This window comes from Astatotilapia calliptera, chromosome 7 (genome assembly GCF_964374335.1).
Source record: "Astatotilapia calliptera chromosome 7, fAstCal68.1, whole genome shotgun sequence".
Classification (NCBI taxonomy): Eukaryota; Metazoa; Chordata; class Actinopteri; order Cichliformes; family Cichlidae; genus Astatotilapia; species Astatotilapia calliptera.
In genome coordinates, this window is record NC_137428.1 from 55,594,369 (window position 1) to 55,611,711 (window position 17,343).

Sequence of the window (17,343 nt, forward strand, 5' to 3'; positions counted from 1 at the left end):
TTCTAATAATGTGATGAGTTGTTTCATCTTTACCTCAGAGGGATTATTTGCTGCAGTATCCAGAGTATATGTGTAGCCTTTCTAAATGCGCAACTGATTTGGGTAATAAATGCAGACGCTTTCAATTTCAGTTGATCTGTAACTCGGAGGAAGCCCACGCGCTGCTTTCAGGAAGTGCCCTCATCAGCTGAGTGAGTGAGACTGTCACGGGTCTGCTGACCGACTTTCTCCAGCACAGCGGAGCAAAGACGCAATAAATCTGGGATGTAAGAAAGCCTTGTAAGTGTGGTGTTACAGCCGGGAGAGTTGCTCGGTATATCTGGTGAGTTTAATATATGAAGCTGGAGGTGAATGGACATGACAGCGTTTAAGCTAGCATTCTTGCTAAGTTGTTATTGAAAATAAAGTGGGAGGAGCGGGCTGGTTAGATTTGTGTTAACTGTAATAAACGGTGACAGTGAAATGTTTGAAATAAGTGTTACACTTTTAAATATTTCCCCGTGGTTCCGGTGTGTTTTGACGCAAATTTTAGCTTCAGTGATTTTTGGACCGGTGTTTCAGATTAACTGGTGTTAGATTAACTCGTGACGGTGGGCGCTGCTTTTCAGGACCCATTGCCCACTAACGAGGAAGTAAACACTGCGAATATTTTAATCTTTAAGTGGATATTATTGTGTGTCTGTGCGCGTTGTCACGTTTCGCATTGTTTTGGGCCAAAAGAGAAAACGCTTTCGATTTTAAATTATGATCGCGACATGCGTGAATCCTCTGCAGCAACTGCAATGAACAAACATAGGTGACGAGACTACTGCCTGTTCATAATACTGAAATGGTTAATAAACGCGCTTTCTTTGTTCCTGTTTTTCCTGTATATTGTTACTGCTCTGGTGACATTTGAGGTTTGTCAGTCCCACAGTTGGATACAGCTACACCAACATGAACTGGGTTTTAGTCTACCCACGCGACAGTCTACAACCAGAGAAATTTTTGACGCATCAGAATCTGACTCGATTCTGACGTATTTCAGACGGAGAATGTGTTTCATGCCCAGAGTGTTTTGGTACTTGCATCTTACAAAAAACTATGGAATAAATAAAATGTCATCACTATTTATTTTTGGTTTACTATAATCGGGCTTATTTTTGCCTATTTATTTTATTCACAAGATAAAAGCAAGTTTATTTTAACATACAATAAAGGTGTGGAAAAATAATTACTTTTTTATGGTATATATTTATTTATTTAATAGCACTGATGTGTTTTAAAGTTGGTATAGATGGTGAATTAGGTCGGAGATGGAAAAAAATTGTATTTCCCTGTGTAAATGTGGAAAGTTCTGATCTCGGAGGTTGTGAATATAGAAAAATTTGGACACTACGTGAGTACTTGGTACATGGATTACTTTTTATATTCTGCTTCATACAGTGAACCAAGTGCAAATGTAGGGTTTTGTCTCATTGCTTCAGTAATGGCATTCACCAGTTTAGCAGTTTGTGCCTTCTCTTTGAAAATTTTTATAAAACAGAATTATGGGGGGAAAAACTGGGCATATAATGTAGTTACAAGCACGTTAATATGAAAGGGGTGGTGTTGGCAGCGTGTGAACGGTAACAAAGATGGTTTCACTGGCAAAGGAAGATGGAGCTATAATATTACATAAATATGAGCTTAAACACTTAATGCAGACGGAAAGCAGCACAGCTGCTGCACAGTGTCAGTAAGTGAGAGGGACAGTATAGCATTTGTTCAGTAAGACTGGAGCAGTGCTATTAATAAAGTTTAGCAAGAAAGGAAAGTGGCCAAAAAATGCTCACTGTGTAAGTTAAATGATTTCAGCGTCACAGTGTTTTCATTAAGAATAATGAGGATCAGAGAGATTACATTTTATTACTGAATTATTATTATTATGTATTAATTATTGTTTGTAATATTTATTATTTCAGGCAGAGCACCAGTGGTGTTTAATGACCTCAGAGCCTAATTGCAAATTTTATACGAGGCCATCAATTGTGAGGCCCTGTTGCTCTGATTTACAGTATAGTATAGAGCAGTAATGAAAACTGGTGTCTGGTGTAGCCAGTGACTGCAGCCTTTGGGTCAACTATTCACAGTAGCAGCTCATTTTTCTGCAACTAATGCTAACGTATTTATTGCAAAACTTTAACTTCTAACTTCAACTCTTGAATCTACACAATTTAACACCACTTTGAAACGGCTAACATCCAACACTAAATGAAAGATGAATCATTTTGAACAGCAGCTAGGGCTGAATGTATCCAGCAAGAAAAAAATCAACATCCTCCTCACGGCTTTTATCCTTAAATTCGTCAGTTAATTAAGTGCAAATCATCACTGTGCAGCACCGAGTTCTGATAATGTAGCCAGTTCTACATTTTCAGTCCCTTCAGTCCCTTCTCACCTTCATGCTGTCCTGTCAAAAGATCTCCAGAATAAAAGGCTTTAATAACAAAAAATGTTAAAGATAAACATATTTTTAACTCCAAAAAACACCCTAATGTTGAAGTTTGCTTATATATTGGGTAATAACTAAAAGCTTCAGTATTTTATCTGAATTATAATAAAATCATTTAAAAAGTGCTCTGTGCACCAAACTAACTGTTTTAAAGAGGGGGTTCTTTTCAGGCTGGCGGTAATGTAGAGTGGAGTCATGACTGGTCAATTAAAGAGGGTAGGTACGCTGCTGAAAGTCATGTGAAGCCACACGGCCGAGGGCCATGGTATGAACTCTCTCCTATTTTCTTTCATACTTATCTGACTCACTCTTTGTCCTTCAGCTGTGTTGGAGCACCAGTGAAGATGCCTCCGATACCAGTTGTTCCAGAGAACCACAATTATGTCCTGGCAGAGTTCGACTGCCTCGATCCACTTCTCTCTGCTCTGCGTTTGGACTCCGGCAGGCTAAAGGTAGTAATTCTAGCCAGTTTTCTATTTATATTCAAGTAGGCACCTCATATTCCTAAATATCTTTAAAGAAGGACTTGAAACAAAAACAAATTAGTGGATGTAATGTGTCAAGAATCTTGTTTATTTTGGTATTTGTTGTTTTGGTGGTGTTTATATTTTAACCATTAGTGATCTGAAATAAACTACCTTCAGGCCACATAAAGGGTTACTAATGGGCGCCACCATTGCCACATGAACCGCACTTTGATAATCCTGGCTTTAAAGTTAGTAGGACGTATTAAAAAAATATACAATATGGATTTAATTTCTTTCAGCTGTAGTGGAAGAAAATTAGAAAAGCAAGAATACAATTATGCTTGACATTAATTCTGTGTTACACTGTGCTGTAGTGTACCTGTTTGGCAGTGTCGAGGAAGTGGCTCGCATTAGGAACATCAGCAGGTGGGGTGCACCTGATTCAGAGGGAGGGCTGGAAACAACGGCTCATCCTCACTCACAAGGTAATAAGTGACTGTGAGCCTGTGCTGCTCTTCTGTTAATGAGTGATAGAGTTAAACATAAACAGTAATGCGGTGTTTGTTTTCTTTGCATTTGTCCACTGACCCATCACTCAATGTGCGTGTTTCTCCCAGGAGGGATCCATCGCTCAGGTGGCATGCTGCCCTCACGATGAAGACTTTATTGCAGTTGCAACAAGGTTAGCGTTTATTCAAGAAAGTAAATAAAATGTTTCGTACCACCTTGGTTTAAAATGTGTGTTAACACACCCACTTGTAGAATGCTGCCCCCTGTTGGTTAAAGTTGTAGTTAGATTCTTTTGTGGGTAACTACAAAAAGTACTTTTAAACAAGTTGCAGGCTTTTTCTTTCCTGCTTCATCTCTGTGTTTGGCTGTGGTTCCCATATTGTTCACTATGTGTGATACACATCCAGTCAGGGTCTGGTGGTGGTGTGGGAGCTGCAGTTGGAGCGGCGGGGTCGTCCAGAGAGAGTCAGCGTGTCCTGGGAGCACAGAGGTCAGACAGTTACTGCACTCTGCTGGGATACAAGCGCGCTGAAAGTTTTTGTCGGCGACTCTGGAGGCAAGGTGTCCTTTCTCCGTGCAGGATCCTCCAAAATGGGAAAGGTAGTGACTGCTGATTAACATTGAAAGCTTGGCACTAATTAAAAGTAGGTACTAGTTCAGTGGTTAAACATGCAACTATAAGAGCTGCTAGCTCTTACGGCGATTAGTTTTCTGACTGTACTTTTTTTCTTTCTCAGTTTTTTTTTTTTTATTCTGGCAGACAAGAGCAATGTTGCCTCTGCATGCTACATTTATTATTATATTTAAAATTCATCCTTCCCTATGATATATGTATTTATTTTTTTTGTCTTTAGGGGTCAGCGTTTGTTATATTCCCTGTCCAGACTGTCACCACTGTGGACTCTAAAGTGGTTCAGCTTGGGTACCAAGATGGACGACTGCTTGTGTCTTCCCTCACCCGCTGCTATCTCTGCGACACAGAGAAGTGAGTACCACCTTTGCTCCATCCGTTTGTGTCTTTCATATTCTCTTTTTCGGGAGAAACTCACAGAGCGCTCGCACTCATGCTTCCATTTAGGTAAATGTTGTCATTAATGGTCCAGTAGTAATATGTTGGGTCCATTATCATGGACATATTAGTTTTTATCACAGATTCTTCTCTTATTCTTAAAATATTAAGTTTGTATTTTTATTAAACATGAACTACAACAGATTCTTCTGTGCACAAAAGCAGTGCTACAAGCAGGATTAATACGTTGGCGAGTTTTCAGTGTCAAAGGTGCCTCACTTTTAACTTGGCTAGATCGCCATAGTAACTTATGCTGAAAATATGGTCCAAAGCACTTTATATGTCCAGTGTGCTATGCTGTGAGTTTCAGTTTGAAATCATCCGTGACACATTCTGATTAACAGTATCATTCAGTATCATCATTAACAGGATCCTATAATTGTTATACTCTACAAAAAGAATACACTTTAAACAGCCACCCTGAGCGGTAGTTTACCTGTAGCGCCAAAGGAAGCCCAACTGTAAAGTTACAGCAGTGTGAGTGATGTGCCCCACATTGTTTCAGTGATTGAATGAGCAGCTGTTACATTAGGAATAAATGGCAGCACCAACAGTGCGCTTACTGGTAAAATCACTTCTGCATTTTGCGGCACCAAGTTTGTTCATTTCTGCAGAAGAAGAGTCAAATAACGCGTCGAAACACTATTTCACGTTAGCACGCAGAGCCTGAAGTAGAAATAACAAAGAAAGCCGAATGAGAACAGAAGCCGTATTGAAATGTATTAACTTTATTTTGTACAGTATTTTTTTCTCTCTTCTCTTCTTTGCTAAATGTATCTGTATATTGTTTACGTGATTGAAATAAATTAACAAACAAACAAACAATAATCCCTGTTGTAATGCCCGTTATCTCCAACACAAATAAAGCCTGGCCACGTGGGGCTTCCTGTATAGTATATTATAAAATCAATATATATTTTATTTTTTCCTCATGTTTATAAAAACTGTATTCCGTGGTGTATGGGGGACTTTTCACGGTTGTTATGTGATTTTTGGCTTCTGTGTGTCTCTTCAGGGAGAAGTTCTGGCGTGTTGGTAATAAGGAGCGTGACGGGGAGTTTGGAGCTTGCTTTTTCCCTCAGAATAGGGGATTATTAATGGGTCAGCCCCCACTGCTGTACTGTGCCCGGCCGGGGTCTCGAATATGGGAGGCCAGTTTTAATGGCGAGGTTCTGAGCACCCATCAGTTCAAACAGCTTCTGGCGTGTCCTCCACTGCCTCTCATCACCTTTAGGTATTGTGTGCTCCTGCTTAGGACCCTGTTTATTTTAAAAGCCAGACTTCTGATCTAAATTTTCTTCCTCTGACGCAGAAATGAGCCAAATTACAATCCAGTGCAGAAGACTCCACAGTCTATCGCCTTCCCTAAGCTGCTTTATTTGGGGTAATAAGCATAATTTTTCATGTCATGTTACAATATTTGAGATATTTTCATTTTATCTGACATGTCAAATTGTTTAAAAAAATCCATATGCAGATCAGCCTGTCACTTGACTAACTATACACTTTGTTTTTGTGTATAGGGACCAAAACCTGCTGACCTGGACTGATTCTGCCATTTATATCTTCACACCTCAGAATGGACAGCTACTTTTGTGGACAGAAGTTAAAGGTGTGTTTCTGCCTTCTTTTGTTCCCAGAATACCACCAACCTTTTACTTCATGAACACAAACAATTTTCCCTTAAAATGTAACCATTTTATTATTTTACTGCAGTAACATCATGTTTATTTTTAATCTCGATAGACAAAAATCATGAAGGTTAACGATGATCACACAGAGCTTTGTTGCTCTGATATAATCAAGTGTAAATTATTCTGTCTGTTTTCTGTTTTTTGTAGATTTGCTTGACGTGGCGGTTTATCGCAGTGAGCTCTTCTGTCTCCATGGAAGCGGGCGTCTGTCCCACCTCTCCTTGATATCTGCAGAGCGATGTGTTGAGCGCCTGCTGCGCAGGGAGTCCTGGCCTCTGGCTGCTGCTGTCTGCTGTATGTTCCAACACGCAATCACTACCAGCAGGGTAAGATTGCTACCACTCCCATACTAAAGCTGCTTTGTATTAGCGTCTCGTTGGCTCCACTAAGTTCATCTTGGCTAGATTCTATTCAGTTTCAGTCATTTTCCATTACAATGAAGTACCAGCTCAATGTGGGTGACATCGTGTTTGTGACACAATGCAACAATCGAGGAGATGGAGGTGATGGTATACCTGCTGCTTGGTTTCTGATTTGTTGTCACAGAGAACGTGGTGGGCGTTGTGTTACCATTTCCCTCTTGCTTCGTCTGAAAAATGTCAGGTTTGATTCTTGTGAAGGAGTCGCTCTCATGACTCATTCATTCATGTCGGTCCCAGGCCAATCAGTGCCATGGGTTCTGTTCGTGTTACAGTTTTGGCTTGATTCAGTTTGCTTGAAACCCCGTCCAAGAAGGTGCTAAAAATGTCCCTAGTACCAGTACGATCACCTAATACTCTAAAGGTACAGTCGAGTTGAGCAGGTGCTAATAAAAAAGAGCAGCTGGAAGTAGGGTTAGTTAAGGGACATTTGGTTTACTTGGGACAACCTGGAGCAGGTGGCAGGGAGAGGGAAGTCAGGGTGTTTCTGCTTAGACTGCTGCCCTCGTGACCCAAACATGGAGGGATTGATAGAAGGAAGAGAAAAACGGAGAGAGAGTCCTTGTGTTTACTGTTAAGTTTTCATAAGAAAACGTAATGATTAATCTGCATCATCAACATCAAACACAGCAGGGCTCAGTGATATTTAAAGAAACTGTTCTCAGCTATAAAAGCAAAAGAAACTTAATTAATTACTTTATTAATAATAACAACACTGCTATCTTACCATCAACAACTTCAACAAGAAGAGGCCTTGATAGGCCTTTGCTTACACTTGTGTCAAACAGTCCTAAAGCCCGGGAGGTCAGGTAAACCTTAAGCTGTGCTTCTGTTGGCTCAGACTTCTGTGGGGCTGCATGTGATGCATTGAGACAGCTCTTTTTGTCATTTGGTGCTATTTAATTGAATCAAATTGAATTTTAAGTTTATCAAATGCTATTTTCCATCATGTTCCTTCTACGTTAGATATATATATATATATACTACATACTACTGTGTGGAAATTTAATTCAGACTTTTAAACTAGAAAGGCAGTCGTTCGACTTCTGGTCCACACCTCTAAAATAAAAATGTCAGTGGCGACGATGCTTTAGTCAGTTTTCTTGACAACTTTCAGATGTTTGTATGCTGCAGATTAAAGTTTAAGTACTTTTTAATGGTGTTTTTGCATTTTTTTTTTACTTTGTTTATCAAGATCTTAGTAGGAATTATTTTTTATTTAATTCAGGCCAGGAAATCAATTCCCATTGACCGCCTCGAGCACCTGAAGTCTCAGCTCAGTTCCAGCACACATCTAGAGCTGATCGGGCAGCTGGAAGAGGTCATCACAAAGCTGGAGCCTCTTGACTCAGCCTCCAGCAGCCGGAGGAGCAGTATCTCCTCACATGTAAGAACTAATGTGTTTCTTTAGTTCTTCAGTGGCTCACAGTTATTCTATGTAATGAATGAATGAAGTGCAGTGATATTAGATACGTGGTTTTTAAGGAGAGTTTCAACGTCCTGGACTGTGGAATCTATCGAGTGATCAGCCGCAGAGGAAGCCAGTCAGATGAGGAGACGAGCTCGCTGCTTAATCACTCTGTGTCAGAGGAGGAGCGACTCAAAGAATTCAGCTTTGTGCAGGATGAGGATCAGGTCAATCACGGTAAGAGACAGTCTTAAGTGATGCATACAGAGTTACAAAGAGCCTTCTAATACTGGTGATAAAATAACACTTTTTCCATTGTATAACCTTCATATTTAGTATAATCTGCAAAAACTGAAAATTCTCAGAGATGAAAAGTTGACAACCGCAGCCAGAATTTAGTAAATATTAGCAGACACAGCATTTTTCTGTAGAGAGCAGACTTAAGTCGATGTAACTCTTTTTAAAAATGATCAGAACAGATTAAACTAATACTGAAACTGAGATCACAGCAAAGCGGAAATCTAACTTACTTTTCTTCTTTCTTTCATTCTTTGACTCTTATCCTGATTCCATCTCTTTGTGTTTTCTCTCTCTTTTTTATATATTTGATTTATGTCTCAGGATCAAATTCATTTTCTACCCCTTCTAATTTCAGCGTTAAGAGAGAGTAAAATTATTTTCAGTTTAACGCTCTACTAAAAACCAAGAAAGAGGGAGAAAAAAAACCTGTGAATAACCTAACTAATTGGATATGGGAGCGTTCCACAGGATCTGTGTAACCCAACTGCTAATAATTTGACTCTTTGCCTCTCTGTTGTAATGATCATACATGTTTTTAATAACCAACTGTTTTTTTTCTATTACAGTTTCTGACTTGCGTTTAAAAATAAAATAAAATCATTTGATAAAAAATATTTCTCTGCTGCTGCATTGTTGGATTTGCTGTGAGTGCTGAGCAATCACTGTGATTATTGACCTGCTTTACAAATTTAATCTTCACTTTGTCCCACTGTTAATACCAAGTTTCTTATCTTTTTCCATCGTATCACTCACATACATCACTGTTTTGGGTTAATTTTTTTTGTATCGTGCAGCATTTGATTTGTGTTCTCTCTTCATTAGTGTCTGCCACGTTTGCTCCATCTGCTTGCATTATGTCCACTGTCTCTCTCATCTCTTTGGTACTCCATCCATCTGTGTTTTTCCTCCGAATCTCGCCCCCACCTCTACTCAGATCCGCAGACCAGTGAGCGCACGGAGGCCGAACGATCTGACCAAGGCCTGCAGTTTCACCTCCCGCTCTCGTTCCGTCCCAAACCCCCCCGCATCGCGCTGCAGGCCGTTAAAGACAGGTGAATGAAACAAAGAAGCTTTAACTACAAACGTGCCTCTCGCTGCAGCTCATGCGGCTTTGAGCTATATTTTAACACTTTCTTCTTCTGAGAATTGAAACTTTCACTCAAGTGCAGCTGTGCATTCATATGCCTTACTTCCCCTTTCCGCTGAAGACCCACATCTGTGTTTTATTATTCATACTGAGGCACATGTGGTGTGTTTAATTTTAAGGTCTCGCATTTTTCATCCTTCTGAGTCATTTCACCTTTGTATTTGTACTGCTTTCTCTTCCTCTTGTTGTTTTGCTAAATGGTGCAACAAAACGTATTTATTGTTCACCTTCTTGTCATCAGTGTTTCTAGTTTTGTTAAGAAGACAACAGAGAAGATCAACACTCTCCAGATGAACTCTGAGCTCTGGCAGAGACCTGAATTCAGAGAGGGCGGACCGACTGAAATATCAGCCACCACAAATTTGTACTCCGAGGAAATGGAGAATGAGTAAGTGCTGTTGCGACCCTGTTTTAGAGTGCTTAGAGCAATGTGTGTTGTTTCAATAGTAGCCATAAAAAAGAAATAAATCCAGACTGTTTTCTTTTTTACTTTGACATGTACGTGTCACAGGGTTGGTGATGAAATATCTAACGCTGAGGCTGAAATGCAGGAACTTCAGTCAGCAACAGAGCAAGCTATGTAAGTACTGCATTTTGTCAATTTCCCCAGTGCAAGATCCAGCAATGTCTTCTATTAAACAGTTACAAATATGTTTCCGACATCAGCTCCCAGATACAAGATCCTTTGGTGCTACTAGACCCAGCCTCCCTGAGAGAAGCTCTGCTGGAGTGGTTGCCGGTTCTGGAGCGAATACTTGGGTCTGTGGCGCTCAAGTCTGCTGCTGCAGGTGATTCCACTATGGATGGAGCAGGAGAGGAGAGATGGGACACGGATTATTTAAGCACCTGCTCAGATCAACGAGAGTATCCTACCTCTTCATCAGAAGAACCAACAGATGTAACAGAGAAGAACGAAACGCCTAAGCCTGAGGAAGAAGAGGGACAGCGTGAGGACCAGCTAAAGTTAGACTCAACGAAAAACGGTGCTTCAAATGGGAGTCCTGCTGAGCCAGTCCGTGTGGTGCCCCCTAAACCCATACCATCAGATCTGCTGGCTCATCTCTGTGAGCTGGCCACACTGTACACAGAACTGAGCTGCTTCAGAAACCAGAATGAACAAGAGCTGGGGTGCACAGTTTTCCTGAGGCGCTACTTTTTTCTGCTGGACCAAGAGCGCGTGAGAAGAATGTGTCTGTTGTGCCATCAGGAGCAGCCCGAGATAATGAGCTCCTTCACTGAGGCAATGCTAGGTCAGACAATTATCCTTGAAAACTTACATGTATGTGTGTTTTCAGAGTTCACAAATCGACAAACAGACAATTTTAAAAATTAAAACATTCAAATAGAAGAAAAATACGCAGAAAATAAAGGTGAATATGTTTAATTTTGGTTAGGAAATTAAATGCATGTGCTCTGCAATAATCCTATATATAACAAAAGACTAAAAACTAGTCAGAACTTTGATAAAATAATGATATACATATATTGCTCATTGATTCTTGGTGGTTTCATCTTCGTCAATATCATGCTTGTATCTGTAGAGCTCACCCAGTCTAGCAAGGTGGTGGAAGTTTTTCAGAGAGGTGATTTGCAGAAATCTTTGAGAAGTCTGAGAGAGCTGCAGCCCTGGAGTCCAGCTCATCTCCTCGCTCACTTTCACAGGTCGGCATCCTTTTTTGATATATCACATATTTAAAGGTCCCTTCTTTAATGTTTGACCTTCAAAATGAAACGCAAAGTCTTGTATTGTGTGATGTGACAGTAAAAGTGATTTGATTTTGATTTGATTTGTGATTTTAAACTATAGAAATAGAAAAGTGGTGTTAGACCTTGTGAGATAAGTTTGCTATGTTATTTTCCAGACTGTATGAGAAGCACGGTGAGGCTGCTGTACGCTCCTTTTCCCAGTTCTATCCTACCATAACTCCTGCTGATGTAATGACCATGGCAAAAAAAAGCCATTTCCTGGCATATCTGGATAATCTGGTACAATCACAAACTGAGGAGCACAGGTACGTCTTCAGCTTAACCTTTTTGTTCAATTAAATAAAACACCAAGCTCATGTTGTAGAAGCAGAATTTCACACTTATTTCTTCTTCTTTTTTGAGGCTGTCATTTTTGCAGTCCCTCCTTGATCCAGAATCGCTGAGACAGGATTGGCTGGAGCTGGCACTTACCCATGATGCCCCACAGTGCTGTGATACCCTGACCCCTGATGGACAGCCAAGGTAAGTTAGCACATTTTTGTCTTTATCCTTCAACTGGCAGAGTGAGATTGTTTATGAGCCCAGCCTTACATTTCCATGTGCCATTATGATACAGGAACTGGCTCAATGATGCCACAAAGATAATGGAAGGTTGTGTGTGAGTTTTCTCTCATTTTGACAGTTACTGTTTCTGTAATCTAAAATATTTTGTGCACAAACCCTCAAAATATTTCTAATATTATACAAAGTAATAATAATGGGCTTTTTTTAAATTGATTAAGTTGGTCACCAGTTTATTTGTATTTTGATCTTAAGGTAGTTCAACATACTGTAATGCTGTGCAAAAGTCTTGAGCCACCCCTCATTTCTTTTTATTTTGCTTCCAAAAAGCCAGACTTTCTTGTATTTTTTTAAATGCTCTTGAACAATAGTTCTTTAGCTTTCTGTAGGTCTTGTCATAATTTGGGTCTGCATTTCAGATGTAGATGTTGAGGGATCTTGTCAAGATTGATGGAAATATGATTTTTTTTCTGTAAAATCTGTAACGTCTTATTGGCCACAGTTTCATTTTTCAAACACACGGTTAATGCAATAAAAGCACCTGGATAGAAAACACACAAATTTACACTATCAGTTGTGGATTGGCCTCCCCAGATCTCAACATTACTCAAGCAGTGTGCGGTCCTCTTCATAGAGAACAGAACAAAAGGCAGCCAACATCCAAAGTGGAGTTTTTAATGTATGACGAAACCTGGAGAGCTACTCCTCACGACATCTTAAAGAAATTAAGAAATTACGTTTCTTTAAGACTCCATAAAAATGATAGAAAACAAACAAAAAATTACAGGAGAACATTTTAGAATGTGTCTCACTAATAAAGGTAACAGTGTAGAAGTGACTAAAGTGACTAAAAACTTTCAGACTAATTTTAGTCACTAAAGCAGATAATATGTTTGTTTGTTTTTTTTTATAAGTGCTATTATTTAACCTGTAAGGCCCAGTAGATTAGCTGAACATGATGAAAACGAACCATAGCTGGATAGATCCAAACATAGCCGTTTCTACTGGAATCTATTTAAGTAAGATACTGAAGTGAGAACGAGGAACAATAATAAATATCACTAACTTCATGTGTTTCCTGCTGCAGGTGGCATTCACATTGTTTCGCTTGGGGCTATGGACGCCTTCTGTCGCTGCTGATTCGCATTCCTGCAGACTTTTCCTCAAAGCAGAAGATGTTACAGACTTGTCGAAGTCACGGGTATAATTAGTAATTAGTTGCCTACCTTAAAAAAAAAAAAAAACAGGATGTATGTGGTATAACCCTTTGTGTAACGTGTGTGTGAAGGTACTGGACGGGCTACCTCTACCTCTGCAATGAGCTCCAACTTCGCACAGAGGCTTTCATCGCCATCTGTCAGCTGGATGACATCACCCTGCTGGATGAATCTGATGGTAAGACGAAGTCTTTAAACCACCGTCTCTCAGATAAGAACAATTAAATTTGGGAAATCTTCACTGGATGATGAGATTTAATTACAGTAAACACGTCAGGGGTTGCTTTTTTTAATACAAGAACAGTGCTGCATCTTTAAACTCATTACAAGAAATACAAAGATACAGTACGTCTAACTATCCATTAATAAGTAAGTAAGAGTGAGGACAGTTAAAGTAAATGCAAAACCTGTGATCAGCTGTTCTTGTGCGATGAGCAGGTAATACATCTAAATTAATCATTACCATGTAATAAAGATGGTCTCGATAATCTTCTTAAACTCCAACTGTGGAGCAGGAGTTATGAAATACAGACTTTACTGACCGACTCATTTAAACTGAGTAACTCAAGTCGATTCATTTCACTTGGTTTCAAATCACCACAACGTTGACCTCAAGAGATTTATAATGTAAGGTAAAGACCCTACGATAATAGAGAGAAAACAACCCCCTATGAGCAAGCACTCCCATTCTACTGTTAAATATCCTGAGAGCCAGAAGTAAGCCCGTAGTCTGAGAGCAAAGTACTCTGTTGGGGTTATGCGGTACTATAAGGTCTTTAAGATAAGATAGTGCCTGATTATTCAGAGCTTGGATGTGAGGAGAAGAATTTTTAATTTGATTTAGAGTTTAACAGGGAGCCAATAAAGATAAGCCAATGCGGGAGAAATATGTTCTCTCCTTCTATTCCCTGTCAGCTCCCTCGCTGCAGCATTCTCCTTTTATTTAATGCTGTGGTGGAGGACAGAGGGCAGCCTTGGAAATGTTTGACTTCACAGGTTGTCTGAATGAAGAAATTCAGGAATGCCTTTAACACTTGCGCGGACCAATTCCTTGGAACTGTATCCTGTTACTTGGCTGGTTCATTTAGTTATTATTGAGACCTTAAAATGGCCACGTTTGTAAACCTAAAAAAGCACTAACGTGTGTTCCTTCTCTTCTTTATTTGCCAGGTGTTAGGCCCCAGACCGTGGACGAGTGGAAGCTCTTGATCCAGCTGTCTCAGCAGTGCAGCAGCACGGTCAACTCTGAGCAGGTCGCAGGTGCGAACGGGAGCGACTGGTCCAATGGCTCAGCAGACTGCAGAGGAAAGATCAGCCCGGAGAGCCTGACTCTCATGCTGGCTAGGACTGTTGGGCCTGACCAAGCTCTGACCATCCTGGAGGACTGTGGTGTTCAACTGGTCCTTTCACCCCACTCCAAACTGGTCTGTGAGGTGCTGAGAGTCGCTGAGAAGAGGCAAAGGTGGGTCAGGCTATCAAATGTTTAGAATCTCAAAACAACAGGATAGACTATTCATGTATTGTTAGATGCAGAAAACGGTAAAAAATTGGGGTCTCCTGCAGTTCCTGGCTGATGTGAGGAAGTAACGTTCACAGAAACAAACCTGCAACATGTTTGGATGTTTGCATAACAAACTGCTGACACTGATTTATTTCCTTGTTCATTAAAACACGTAGTCGAGCGAATTAGTAGTGGTAATTGTTGTAGTTTGCACTTTTACACGCACTGAACTTAAGTTAGTTGTTAGTTCGTTATTTTTTTGTACTTAACACAAAGCAGAATCTTGTGTGACTAAGATTCCCAAATGGGACTAAATGTAGTTCACAGCTCAACAGCAGGCTGCAAACAAACTGACCCTATACTGACTACATTTCATGTCAAATTTGTTTGTACGGTTATTAAACCAGAGGCACTCTGAGAGCACAATCCTCCATCAAGACAGCTCACTCGCTGGGCTGTTTACTTTTAATGGAACATTATTATATTTTGCATATATCATTTTGTTCTTTTTACATGTTCTATAAGACGTTTGTAATGCAGCAGAAATCAGATACGTTTATAAAATATACATTTTATATTTATATTTTTATATTTTATATTTATTAACATTGATCAGATTTCGTCTGAGCAAACTGTAAGTTGGGTAAATGAAGGAGACTGAAATGTCTCCCATCCTATTTTTAAGCTGTGATGCACATTGACACACGGTCACATTGCTCTGTCCACTGGATTAAAATACAGGCGTTGCTTTTTAAAAGTCAGCTCAGGTTAAAAATGTCTTTGTCATGAAAAAAACTATTAAAAAGTATTTTATTTTTCAGGGCCATGATCCAGACGATGCTCGAGCGGTGCGATCGGTTCTTGTGGTCTCAGCACGCCTGACTCCAGATCTGAAACCAAACAACATACAGCTAACACTTACAAGTCTTCCCACTAACTGCTGTTAAAACTGTGACTTAATTTATTCACTGTGATATCTGTCAAAGTCCCCGAGTTTAGATGAAGTTATTTATCTCAGAGTGAAAACAGTATTATGTGTCTTCATTGTGTGTACTTGCAAATTTCTGTGAATACTCACGCGTGTGTGCCTGCAATGTGTGAGTTTTTTTAATTAGTAGTTCTGGTTACTGCTTTTTGCATGTTTCATGCGACCAAATGAATCAATACATTTTTCTGCTTTGGCAAAAATAAACTGACCAAACTAACTGAGTAAAATAATGTGAATAAAAGCCATCTGCATCAAAGCTCTTAATGCTTTCATTGTTTGTTTTTAAGGTTTCATTTATTGTGCTATCGATCCTTGTTACTGTATTTTTCCCTTGTGAATCTGTGCCAGATAGACAAATCCAGAAAGCTCCAAACACAAAGGTGGCTTTAATCCAACCTGCAGACCTCAAAACCAGGTGATGGTGAGAAATGCTTTATCCCATATTTGGGATTTTTTTTTTTTTTTGTTACAGCAGTTGAAATCATAATGAAATAATTATAATAACAATAACATTTAGTCAATGTGGACATCCAGGTCACATCAACATCCTGGCATAAAGCTGTTCTTTCTCTATCTCTAGTCTTATTCACAGTCTTATTCACATTCACCAGGACATAATGTCTCCCAGCCCACATCCACAGAGTCATAAGTACATAAAGCTTCACTCTTACCTTTCACTTTGAAAAACAAATACCTAAATTACAAGAAAAAACAAACTGACTATCCAACCATATAGTGAAGTGAAAAAGAAATACCCTGTTTCAGTTCTAAGGTGTTACATATAGGGACATCATAAAATGAATCTGGTCCTTAGCAGCTCTTAAATTATTAAAATGCAAACCCAGATGAATAATATAGATGTTATAACACCACGTCATTATTTTTTTACTAAAACTGGTAGCAGCTTCTCCGATTACTCTCTCTCAGCAAGTGTGATGACCTTTATAAAAGCAGAAATTTTGTCTATTTGCAGGAGCATATGGGTGCACGTTAAAGATCACAGAGAAGGAGCTGTTGCTGTCATCAGTCTGGGGAGGCTTAGAAGGCAATATCTCCAAAAAGCTCATCATTCTGAATGTGAAAGATTATTTATCCATGGAAAACAATTAACATTCATGACATGTCAGCTGTCCTAGCAAACTGTCCCTAAGCTCAGTCCATGCTCAGAGAAACTGCACATTGCAGGCATTGAGTCAACCATGAACTCCTTTGTATACAAAATCTTGTGCTGTGACCTCAAGAGAGCAGAGCATAACTGAATGCCCACAAACCTCAAAGAACTGAAGCAACACTGTAACAAAGACTTGGCTCAATAATATGAAACTGATAGTTATATAGAAAATAAATAATAGTAATAATAATTACTTCAAGTTATTGATGCTAAAGGTGTTTTAGCATCAATAACATAGTTTTAAGACCTGCTAAGAACCAGGTGGCTTTTTTTTACTATCAGAAATGATCACCTGAAATAATCCACTTGACCAGAACTCATTATATACAAGTGAGGAAATGTGGGTCAACTGACACTTGATCTACCTGTATGCCAAATATTTGGTTGTACCTTTGTGGATACATCGACTCTTCTCTGGAGCACATGGAGTAGACGGTGGGTCAACAGAGATAATATTAATAACAGCGTAATGAAATGGGACTGGTGAATCATTTGATGATATCACACACCTGGAACATCAAAGGGGGGGAAAGCAAGCATACATTTGAGTTGTTAAGCCTCACAGTTGACAGAAACACTCTGAAATCTTTCTGCCTCATCCTTGTGCTCGGTTCATGGTCATTTCCCAGAATCCCCGCTTCCAGCTCACCCACCTGTCTGTGTCACTGGCACAGGGACCATCAGATTGAAATGTTTGGCATGTGTTGAAGA

At 39.6% G+C, this 17,343-nt stretch overlaps 1 protein-coding gene across 2 annotated transcripts; it reads left to right on the plus strand.

The window, feature by feature from the left end:
- The first annotated feature begins 118 nt into the window (after positions 1 to 118).
- Positions 119 to 15,717, plus strand: hps5 (HPS5 biogenesis of lysosomal organelles complex 2 subunit 2). 2 transcript variants are annotated; one of them, XM_026175585.2, is made up of 23 exons: positions 119 to 322; positions 2,796 to 2,925; positions 3,315 to 3,425; positions 3,558 to 3,622; positions 3,858 to 4,050; positions 4,305 to 4,435; positions 5,535 to 5,753; positions 5,832 to 5,903; positions 6,043 to 6,131; positions 6,361 to 6,539; positions 7,861 to 8,019; positions 8,118 to 8,277; positions 9,275 to 9,392; positions 9,729 to 9,875; positions 9,999 to 10,067; positions 10,154 to 10,737; positions 11,029 to 11,149; positions 11,350 to 11,499; positions 11,597 to 11,716; positions 12,843 to 12,956; positions 13,044 to 13,150; positions 14,143 to 14,434; positions 15,295 to 15,717. In XM_026175585.2, exons 2-23 carry the CDS (start codon positions 2,818 to 2,820, stop codon positions 15,353 to 15,355), a joined length of 3,369 nt encoding a protein of 1,122 aa, XP_026031370.1. In that variant the 5' UTR covers positions 119 to 322; positions 2,796 to 2,817; the 3' UTR covers positions 15,356 to 15,717. The 2 variants fall into 2 exon arrangements, with proteins under 2 accessions (XP_026031370.1, XP_080160002.1); XM_080303876.1 differs by having other exon boundaries at positions 119 to 279.
- The last annotated feature ends 1,626 nt before the right edge of the window (positions 15,718 to 17,343 follow it).

Excerpts from the sequence above, each read along its gene's own strand:
- hps5 (XM_026175585.2), top strand. The coding sequence starts at position 2,818 with ATGCCTCCGATACCAGTTGTTCCAGAGAACCACAATTATGTCCTGGCA. Across the intron at positions 3,623-3,857 it reads TTTATTGCAGTTGCAACAAG|TCAGGGTCTGGTGGTGGTGT; the intron begins GTTAGCGTTTAT and ends ATACACATCCAG. Across the intron at positions 13,151-14,142 it reads CCTGCTGGATGAATCTGATG|GTGTTAGGCCCCAGACCGTG; the intron begins GTAAGACGAAGT and ends TTTATTTGCCAG.